The following is a 10,528-nucleotide window of genomic DNA, read 5'->3' on the forward strand; positions in this document are numbered from 1 at the left end:
ACTGTAACATAGCCTCAGACAAAAGCTTGAGTATGAAATGAAAATGTGAAACACTGCACTTTAAGATGACTGCTCTCGCTCGGCCGCTGCTGTTTTCCTTTAACTCGCCGCGCTCCTCAGACATGGCCCGAGTCTACAACTGGGACGTGAAGAGAAGGAGCAAAGAAAACCTCCTGAAATCAGCAGACAAGTCTTAATATCCTCCTCCTCCTCTTCAGCTGAATATCTTCTCTTTAGTCCGAAAAAAAACCGAGAAACAACTACCCCCCCGTCTCCCAAGTTCATGTTCACCCAGCACATAGAGGACGGGTTCAAAATATCAGCAAAGGTCGTGCGTCTAATGTAACGCAGCGACTTTTTGACTCGTGTGCAGGTGCCATACGTAAACCCGGATAAAACCAAGTGCACGTCATAATTCTTTGTTTGATTTTTAAACGTGTCCTCTATCGTGTCAAACTAAAAACTTTCACCGCAGCTGTTTCCTCCTGATTTGTTACTTTTTAAAAGTATTTTTTCAAGTAAAAATCTACAAAAAAAAAAGGCAACGACGCAAGTTTTGTATTCTTTTTAATGATTTCACTGTGTTCCTGTCATCGTTTGAGGGGCCCCTCGCTTTGTCTCCTCCTCTTTACAGACCTGTCACTCGTGGGTTTGTTTGTTTTGGGGGACTTTAACTTGACTTACTGTAAAAACACAGTTGCCATTATTCTCCATCGAATGAGGCTCGTAGGGTGACGCATCTTAACAGAAGAAGATTTCAGGATTGAACAATTTCTGCCTTGTAGCTCTGCTTTTCACTTCAGGACTTAGAGGAGTTCACTGTTGTCCTTTGATACCCCCCCCCCCCACCCACACCTCTTCTGTTCTGTCTGTATTTATTTGTCTCCCTCTGTATCATGAAACGTTAAATGAAGTAAAAAGGAGAACACTTGGGCAAAGAGACGAGACCGTGACCTGGTGCTGTGTGTTGTTTATCGTCTAATCTCTATAAACAGAATCTGCATGTGAATGAGAGCTGTCATGTCGTCCATGTTCATTTACAATCGACGGGCTCAACACGGGATCAAAGGAAAATATATAAACTTGATGATCAAAACATGACGGAGCAATGTTTGTGATTAGTTCATAAAAAATGAAAATGTAAAGATGGTTTTCAATAGTAAATTTATTCATATTTTCCTCAGGATTTGTGAATATGGGACAAAATCTTTGAGAAGTGCAGAAAATAAGACTTAACTTTTAAAGCAATACTTCACACAACTGAAAACTCTGGTTAATAACTTCAGAGTGTTTTTAACTGATCTCAGTTCAGCTTCACTCTTCACCTGGAGCTGGTTGTGACAGTTGAAGCTGACTCTCAGTCAGTTCTTCTCACAGGAGATGGAACCCACTCACCAGAGTTACAGAGAACAGACGTTCAGGGAGAGAAGGAGGAAAGTTTCTCATGTTCACACTCACACATCAGACTCACTTTCATCAAGCTGCCGGTTTAAAGGTTAAAAGTTGCATCATGTTTTAAATATTGAATCATTTCTCAAACATCTTCAGCCTCAGAACGGCGGCAAAGACTCGTCCTCTAAGTCTCAGGATTGACGGCGGTGATGACTAACGCCGCCGTGTTCTTCCCTTCATCACAAACACCAGGGCTGAAGAAGGGGAAGATCCTCTCGGACCACAGACATCCGGTGAAGCTGTAGATGTGAGACCTGTTCTCCACGTTAAAGAACGACACCGTCCCCGCCTCGTAATCTGTGAACACCCCGACAGTCTGAGGCTTCTCCCTGAGAGACAGGCGGACCGAGGGGGAGTCCAGAGCCCGATACTCGTCCCCGTTCCTCATCCGCACCGTCCAGTAGCCGTTCTCGGGCTTGGACGTGATCATCCCCTTTCTGTTGACGGACTCTTTGACCACGCCCAGGTCCCAGAAGGTCTTTGTCCCCACCTCTACCTGAAAACGTGGAAAAACCAAGAGATTTAATATACAAAACACTTTAAATTTATGTGAAAGTATCTTAAAGGGGAAACCGACCTGGTAGTAGAACCTCCCAGACAGGAAGCCGGTCTTGCCCAGGACGCAGATGACGGGGTCGAAGCGTAGGGGGTTGTCGGGGACGACGTGCAGCAGCTCGCCGCGGCCCCCCCGCTTCCCGTCAGCCGACAGCACGATGTTCGGGTGGGCGGTGTCCGGGTCTAACACCACTTCAACTACAGGGATGAAATTCAGTTAAAGGAGCTGCATGAGCCGTTGTCAACCACAAGGGGGCGACACCATCAAACCATTTTGAATCCAATAATATTAAACAGTCCAACACATTAACTTGTATTTAACTAAAACAGTTAAATTATGCTCAGGGAGGTCGTACCTGCATATTTCTGCATCCTCTTCATCTCTGTGGGAAGATTGAACAAATACCAATTAAAAGCTTTAATGAGGAATTTAGTTTCATTCCACTAATAACGTGTTTGGAGGACGAGGACGTTGACTTTGCAGGTGGCAACACTTCACCTTGTTTCTTCAGGCCGTCCAGCTCGTTCTTCAGGGTGTGGCCCACTTTGGACAGCGCTGTCCTCACGGTCCCCACACAGAGCTCAGGGTGGACGCTGGTCTCCGTCCACTGTCTGGAGGGTGGAGGCGATGTGACAGAGGGAAGCCTCTGAAACACAATAAAGAAAGGTCTTCATCGTTAGTGGATTTAATTGTAGTGAGATCCAAAACTCAAAACGGATCTTTCTTCTGAACCTGCAGGACATGCAGATGGTCCTCAGAGTTCCCCAGCTCCTCCAGCTCGGTGTTTCTCCTCCGCAGCTCAGTGACCTCCTGCTGCAGCTCGGTGACCAGCTCCTCCGCCCTCCTCTCTGCCGCCCTCTGCTTCTCCTCGACCTCCGTGGAGACTTCAGCTTGTCTCTCCTGGACGTAGCGAATCAGAGACGAGAAGAGACGGTCGCTCTCCTTCTTCTCCCTCTCTGCACTCCCCTGGAGGAGGATACAGAAATGTGTCAGGGAGACGCCTCCTGTTATCAATCTTTTCCCACGTTACTCCACAAGAGAAAGGACTTTAAATGTTTATATCTGTAGAACTAAAGGCACAAAACTGGAACAATATTGGTGTCTTAAATGGCAGCTTCCATGACTCACTGCACTGAGCTTCAGGCAGCTCTTAATCTCCTCTACTTTCTTCAGACGCTCCTGGATCATCTGCTGAAAATCTGCCTCCGTCTTCTTCATTTGGACCTAACACAGGGAAAACAGGAAGAAAACAAGAACTGTTTAATTAGACAAACAGGTTTCAAACTGACGATTCCAACATGAAACCTGCAGGAAGCTGTTTGTCTAAACGGAGTAAACTCCACGTACCTTCCTCTCCCGACTCTCGTCCTCTATGGCGACGGCCTGGTGACCTTTGTGCTCGGTCTCGGTGCAGAAGAGGCACACACACTTCTGCTCGTCCCTGCAGAACATCTCCAGCAGCCTCTCGTGCTTCTTGCACATCCGGTCCTGCAGGTTCTTCACCGGCTCGATCAGCTTGTGCATCTTCAGGGTGGAGACCCTCTGGTGAGGCTCCAGGTGGGCAGCACAGTACGACGTCAGACACACCAGACAGGACTTCAGGGCCCTCACCTGCAGGGACGTGGTGGCACAGACGTCGCACACCACCTCCCCCGGTTGGGCTGCGGACAGCGGCGAGGCCGAGGAGCAGACCACCATGTTCCTAAGCGTGTCCGCCAGCTCCTTGAAGGCAGAGTTGATGCTCATCTCAGGCCGAGGGCTGAACGACCTGTCGCAGGTGGGACACCGGCAGACGTCCGTGCCGTCCCACGCACTCTGGATGCAGGCCTGGCAGAAGTTGTGTCCGCAGGGAGTGGTGACCGGGTCGGTGAACACCTGTTGACAGATGGGGCACTGGAACTGTTTCTCTGGTAACATGGTGCCTGAGGCGGCGGCCATTATCGCCTGAGCAGGGAGGAGAAACAGAAGAAGGGAAGTTCAGGTGATCTGTGGAAGAGGAACTTTAACAGAGGAAGTAAATGCAAAGATTTGTAACGTCAAAAAAACATGAAAGTGCGGTTGAAGAGTAAAAGATGTGGGAAACTCAGCTCTCCTACGCCCTGCAGCTGTTTGGTGGATTAGTCATCGTTTTCTCAAGTCATTCGGTTAAATACCCACAACAGACACACCCATGATCCACAGACGCTTTTCTCACACACAGACACACTGCGACCTGTCAAAACCTGTGACTTTAACGTTTGCGATAAATCAGTTGTTTGTGTTTAAAGTGTGTAGAGAGAACTCTGGCCAGTAGAGGGAGCTAAACGAGGGATTCAGTGAATCTGTTTACACTGATCAAACTTGTTTACACAATTGAACACTTTCGTTATCTAAATAATACACTAGGAATACTTGTATAGCAGTTAGCAACGGATGCTAAACATCAAAGTCAATATGGGGCCACGAGCGTTAACAGAACTACAGAAAATGACAGTTTTACGACGTTACGACTTTAGCAGTTTAGAGTGAGCGTGAAACATCCAATTATGCTAACTAGCTGATGTCATTTAGCCATTAGCCTGATATTATCTAAACGATATCAAATTCAGTTCACATCATTAGTTATTACTATTAAACAACTATTATTATTTAACAATTTGTATATTACAGGTTATATTTTCAGCTGAGTTTTCTCAGTTAACTACAAAACAGATTACTTTGTGTAAGTAAAACACGAATTTCTACTTCACTGAGTAAACAACTCGACAAAGTTTCGACTTTGATCTCCTTTTCTTGCTGAAGCTAAAGCACTGTTAGCTTAGCATACGTGTTTGAGCCAATTAAGTTAGCCTGGCTTTGTCTAAAAGCAACAAAACATTACAACTCACCAATCTACACACCAAGTCGCAAATGTTTACAACGTGCAATAAATGACATTTGTGGATTCACAGAAAGTTATGTGACACAATATTTCTTTTTATAATAATATATATATATTTATTTGTCATATTTACACGGACAAGACAGTCTGGTTTAACAAGGAGCATATTGTTTTTAAATATGGAACCGATCCAAGCAGGCAAACAAGCAGCAAAGGTTTAAGGCCTTAGTGAAGCATCGACTTTGCCCCAGTTGTATTAAAAGGTCGAGTCGTATAAAACCGTCCATTATACGTTATATTTACAAAGAAGAAGAACAAAAAGCAGCAGCATTTAATTACATTTGAGCAAATTGGATCAGTGAACATGAAACATTTGAGACAGAAAACACAATGAGTCTCAGTCACTGTACATTTTGTGGAATACATGAATCTTTTAAATAATCCACATCTCAATGGCAGCTTTTCGACGGTTGGATTCCTACTTACAGCTGCTTTCTGGTGAATCCGGTCTGGTGTCCTCGGCGTCGGCCGAGCAGGCGACTCTCCTGTGGTATGAATGAGCGTGAACAGCCGTGAAACAGGAAAATGAAACGTCATCACAGTTACTCACCCGCCCGGCCTCCTCCCAGCCTTAAGCCTGTTCCACAGTTTAACTACCTGTTCTTCCAACAGCAGCTCTCACACCCTCCGTTCACTGGTCACGGTGCCACACTCCCATTATGTTTGACTGTTTACAGTGCGTGATCCTAATAGCAGCTCTCACACGGGGAATGAGTGTTTGCCTCGTGGGTGTGGTGTTTGAGTCCAATGGTTAACATTCCCCACGCTTAACAGTTTTGACTCAGCTGCAGCACAGACGCTGCAGCACAGACGCTGAGCAACGGCCCGACACGTAGAATGCTGCAGTTTTGCATTTCATGACGATGAGGTCACGGCTGCGGCCATTCGGTCAACGTGAGAAACACGAGGCGTCAGATTATGTTAGAAACTGTTTCCTCTTCTACACGGACACTAGCGGTAAAGGTGTTTACCTGGAAAGTCAGTTTAACCTTGTGCTCGTTACACAACACGTGGAGCCGAGCCAGCCGCTCTGAGTAGGAGGCTCACTTTCCGAATGGGAAGGAAGATTTTACAAGCCCATTAAGTACAAACAGGATGTGGCATAACTGACTTATGTAGAAAATAAAAACACACAAAGTGCATTTCTACTTTAATTGTTCAGTTGAGGTAGAAACTGGTTAAAATCCATGAAATGTCACAATAAGTTGGAATCAAAAACTGTCCAGAAAATGATTTGCATTCAATAAGATCACAGCAAATCGGCTTTGATGTTGCGATCAATGTGACATTTATACTGCATTGATAAAAAGTTGGGAGAAGCACAGAGAGAGTGGTTGTGTTACGCTGCATAAAACATGTAGATGTAGTTTCCTCTTTCTTCTTTAACTGTGTTCACCATCAGCTGAAGTCTCTCCTGCTAATTGAAACTTCCTATTCGCACACATCATGTTCACAGACAACAGCAGGATTATTAAATCTTCTTTTACGGTGTGGACGCTCACGTTGGTTTGGAACATGTTTATTTACATAACCTCAACCTCAGAGCGTTTGTTTAAAACCTGACCTCCGCTGCCGTTCAACACAGCACCTGTTGGTAACTGTAATATCAGTTGTTGCATTAAAAACACAACGGGAATGTGATTTATTGTAAAGTTCTATCCACTGATCCACTGATCCAGACGTGCAGCCGTGCGTCACCTCGTGTTAGCATAGTGTTTGCATCAGGTGAGGCCGAGAGGCTTTACATCTGCTTTTCATTGTTCGACGCAGCGCGACACCACAGCGAACATTTCTCAAACCATCCGTGACCCTGACTGGCTGCAGTTTTATCCACCAAGAAACTTCCAGGGTCCGGTTCTGTTAATGTTGTTTCAACGTTTACAACACCACTTCTAGAATTCAGAGATTTCAAGATAAGAGTCAGGATTTTAGGGAACATCAGAAGATCAGTCTGCTGAGGAAAGTGACGCAGGCTGATAAATTCGACTTTAGTTTAAGTTTCGCAAATAACCAAAACACTTCTGTCAGCATCAGCTCCACATGATCGGAAGTATCAGCACTTTGAAAAGAAAGAAACTGAATCTATTCTGAAGGAAGAACCTCACAGACCTGGAGGAAATGGTCTCACCACTTTATTTTTGTAATATATGACTTTCTTCTCAAATACGACACTCACAATAATCATAATCAAACGTTATTCTCCAAATCCTAATTACTTCTGTTTCATTCGTGAGATATAAATGTCCTGAGTGAAAACTTTGGGTCGTCCACTCATCAGAAGTATCAGTGGTTTCTCCCACATGTTTCAGGGTCATTCGTAGGAAATAGAAATCCGACAGTCGGGTTCAGCTGCTGTGACGGGACGAAGAAGATCACGTGACAGGTTTTGCATGAGGAGGGATTCGATTTGCAATCAAAATCAGAAGCAAGAAGAAGAAAAGACACAAATAGAGAAGAGCCAGTGAGATAAGGATTAGAACTGGTGACAGTTTAAGATTGAGTCGGATTCAAAGGGGAAGAATTGAACATGTCACCATCCGACAGTCCAGTAAATTCAGGTAAGAAACATGTTAATCAAAAAATACGAACCGTGAGACAAATCTGCTTTTAAAATGTAGAAGAAACATTTTAAATCTTCTGAAAGAAATGTAATCGTAAAGACCGATATATCAGCTACTTTTTATTGATTAGCCGAGAAACTGCATTGATGTAATTGTACACAAGTCGTCCTGAGTAAGTTTAAATATTTGCCGTGTCTTTTGGTTCCACAGGTGTAAGAAGGGCCGTGCTGTGTGTTCTCCTTCTATCAGGTCAGTCCACACGTGTGTGCGTGTTTCATTCCTCTGTTTGAGATCTAATGTGAAGTGGAGTCTTTCAGTTTGAGAGCAGGACTCGTTGATTTCACGTTCAGATTTTGAAACGCTCGCACTCAAACAGCCCCTGCGTGTGTTCTTAGATCTTTTCATCTTCCTGTGATTCTTCTGTGCAACAAGGAGGATCCCTCAGCCTCTGCTATGATACATGTGTCTTTGCCGGCAGGACTGTGTTCGTGCCTCCATCATTATGTTTACGTCGGGGAACTAAAGACGCAGTCGGAAGCGAGGGTCTTCTGCAGAGAGAAGCACGTTGACCTGGCCACTGTGGACAACATGGAGGACATGCAGCGTCTGATCGCAGCCGCTCATGGTTTTGAGGGAGACGTGTGGATCGGCACGCACGACAAATCCAATCGGTGGTTCTGGTCTGCGAGAGGTCATGGTATCAATAGACAGAACCACCATAACTTTCAGATGTGGGAACCAGGTCAACCAGATGCCAGCAGATCTCATAAGCATGTGTGTGTCTCCATGACTGATGGTTTGTGGAAAGATCACCGGTGCAGCACCCAACTCCCTTTTGTCTGCTACAACAAGACAAACATACATGGTGAGCATTTGTAATTTATCTCAAATATAGTTTTTAAGTCCAAAGCAAACTGCATCAGTATCTGACCTTTAAAAAATCCTTTCAGGCTTGCCGGACATTTCCACAGAGAGATATTTCTATATAAGTGACGTGAAGAGCTGGCCCAAGGCTCGGGCGCACTGCAGGCTGCACCACACAGACCTGGCCAGTGTCAGGAATGAAACTGAGAATACGATGATCAAGCAGCTGGTACCGAGTGGCAGGCGGGCTCTGATCGGCCTCCACAGACGCCCCTTCTCCCACTTGTCAGATGGGACTTCCTCTTCATTTGGAAACTGGATAGATGGACACCCGGCCTTGGGAACCGGGGACTGCGTGATCAGCAGGATCGGAGCCGGTAACCTTGGAAAGTGGATGGAAAGACACTGTGATGAGAAACATCACTTCATGTGCCACAGGATGAGTGAGTTATTTTCACGTCGATATTTTCCTAAACACAGATATGCTCTAACCCACGTGTCCCGAGTAATTGAAGCCAAATCATCTCCATCCCCCTAGTGGCTGGCTGCAGTATAGGTCATAAACCCCGCCTCCTCCATATCTATAAATAACTTTTTCTCAAAAATGGTTTCAGTCATTTTAGGTAGTTTACGTTTATGTTCTAATTTTAATTTTAATTAATCTAATTTTCCTTTTTCATTATCAGAAGTGAAGCACTTGTTTATTATTAAGGTGAAAGCTCTGACATCCACGATCAGCCTGAACGCCCCCGAAGTGACGGACGCCATCTTGAATCTGGTAATTTCATGGATTCATATTAATATTTCAGTCTGAGCTACTTAATCTCCATCAATTAACCTGATACATTTCCATATTTGTATAACAAAAATCTGACTACACATAAAAAGTGTTAAACTGACGAAGCCAGAATTTGTTTCCATGTGTTTTCTAGAATAACTTCACCACTTTTATTGTAACAAATATTTTTGTTTTTCAGATAAAGGCCGGGATGAAAGAGAGAGGGATGGCGGACGGTTTCAAAACTGCGTGGATCAAAAAGGCCGATGAAAATATCTTCCACAAAGAAGAAGAGAACTGAGACTTAAAAAAACTGACTGAACATTTACACAACATTCACGTAAACCCCACTTATTCTAAACATGAAAAAAGAACGACCCTGCTCATGAAATCAATATCAGAACCTTATTTAAATGGAGCGTGGACGAATTGAAACCTTTTTTCCATGATCTCAAAACAGATGTAAAACAGATGCAAAGCTGTGTCTTCTTCTCTGATGCAAAGTGTTGAACTGACACGTGTCTGTTGTCTGTTTCCAGCACGAACGCACAAAACCATGAAGTAACACATGAGATCACACTAACAAATGTTCTGCCTCCGCAACACAACAACGAGGCGTCTGTGCAAACGTCCATTTGAACATTTTAGCTTCAGACAAACAGCGATAACTTAATTTTACTTCAGCTTCTTTTATAAATCATGCATATTTAGTTTATTGAGTTGATTTTTAAAATGACTTTTTATCAACACTTTTATCAACTGAAGTTCTTCATGAAATGAGTGAATTATGTATAATTTCCTGTAATGTTCTGACTGCTCCACTAGGTGGCGATAGGCTACCCACAGACACACGTTAATACACAGAAGAAAGAAGCAGCTGTTTTGTTCTGGTGACATAATCCAGGACAGATCCTGGATTATGTCACCAGAACAAAACAAGCAAGTTGAACTAATAATTCACAATATCATCATCAGAACTAAATACACACATATCATCAGCACAACGTTACACAAATATAAAAGTAATTTGGATGATAGAAAACACAAAGAATCTAATTTACTTTCTCACTTTCTGTTTTTATCATATCAGGGTTATTGTGGGTTAAACTTTCTCTTCTTGTTTATTCCTCATGTTATTATATCATTTCATCGTTTAAGTCCGGACTGTTTAGTTTTTGTTTCCAATCAAATCAATTATGTTGTTACAGCCTGAGTGATTTATTAACGGGTGGACGGGGAAGTTGTCTTTGATCGTAGCCGTACGGCGCAGAGTGCGCCACTGTCTGTATCTTCTGTCAGAAATAAAGTTGTGCGAGTGTAATATTAGTGATTTGTGGTGTTGGAATGATCCGAATAATGAATTATTGAATGGTAGAGTTCAGGTGAACCTCAAGTTG

General features: G+C 43.8%; 3 protein-coding genes across 4 annotated transcripts in view; 2 read left to right on the forward strand and 1 right to left on the reverse strand.

Moving 5' to 3' along the window:
* Window positions 1–945, forward strand: part of vbp1 (von Hippel-Lindau binding protein 1) — a 2,682-nt gene extending 1,737 nt beyond the window's left edge. Inside the window, exon 6 of the mRNA XM_034568741.1 lies at window positions 121–945. Within this exon, the coding sequence (XP_034424632.1) occupies window positions 121–197 (77 nt within the window). The 3' untranslated portion in view covers window positions 198–945. The remainder of the gene's footprint in view (window positions 1–120) is intronic.
* On the reverse strand, window positions 565–5,585 carry LOC117751810 (E3 ubiquitin-protein ligase TRIM39-like). 2 transcript variants are annotated; one of them, XM_034568738.1, is made up of 8 exons: window positions 5,355–5,585; window positions 3,356–3,952; window positions 3,137–3,232; window positions 2,741–2,974; window positions 2,507–2,654; window positions 2,364–2,390; window positions 2,030–2,205; window positions 565–1,948 (listed from the first exon to the last, which is right to left on the reverse strand). In XM_034568738.1, exons 1-8 carry the CDS (start codon window positions 5,463–5,465, stop codon window positions 1,577–1,579), a joined length of 1,761 nt encoding a protein of 586 aa, XP_034424629.1. In that variant the 5' UTR covers window positions 5,466–5,585; the 3' UTR covers window positions 565–1,576. The 2 variants fall into 2 exon arrangements, with proteins under 2 accessions (XP_034424629.1, XP_034424630.1); XM_034568739.1 differs by having other exon boundaries at window positions 565–1,944; window positions 2,026–2,205.
* Window positions 5,586–7,202: 1,617 nt separating this feature from the next.
* Window positions 7,203–10,034, forward strand: LOC117751812 (lymphocyte antigen 75). The gene is made up of 6 exons (XM_034568740.1): window positions 7,203–7,486; window positions 7,700–7,738; window positions 7,968–8,354; window positions 8,440–8,796; window positions 9,043–9,131; window positions 9,331–10,034. The coding sequence occupies exons 1-6, from the start codon at window positions 7,456–7,458 to the stop codon at window positions 9,430–9,432; spliced, it is 1,005 nt and encodes a 334-aa protein (XP_034424631.1). The 5' UTR covers window positions 7,203–7,455; the 3' UTR covers window positions 9,433–10,034.
* The last annotated feature ends 494 nt before the right edge of the window (window positions 10,035–10,528 follow it).

The sequence above is a fragment of the Hippoglossus hippoglossus genome, chromosome 18 (assembly GCF_009819705.1).
Source record: "Hippoglossus hippoglossus isolate fHipHip1 chromosome 18, fHipHip1.pri, whole genome shotgun sequence".
NCBI classification, from domain to species: Eukaryota; Metazoa; Chordata; class Actinopteri; order Pleuronectiformes; family Pleuronectidae; genus Hippoglossus; species Hippoglossus hippoglossus.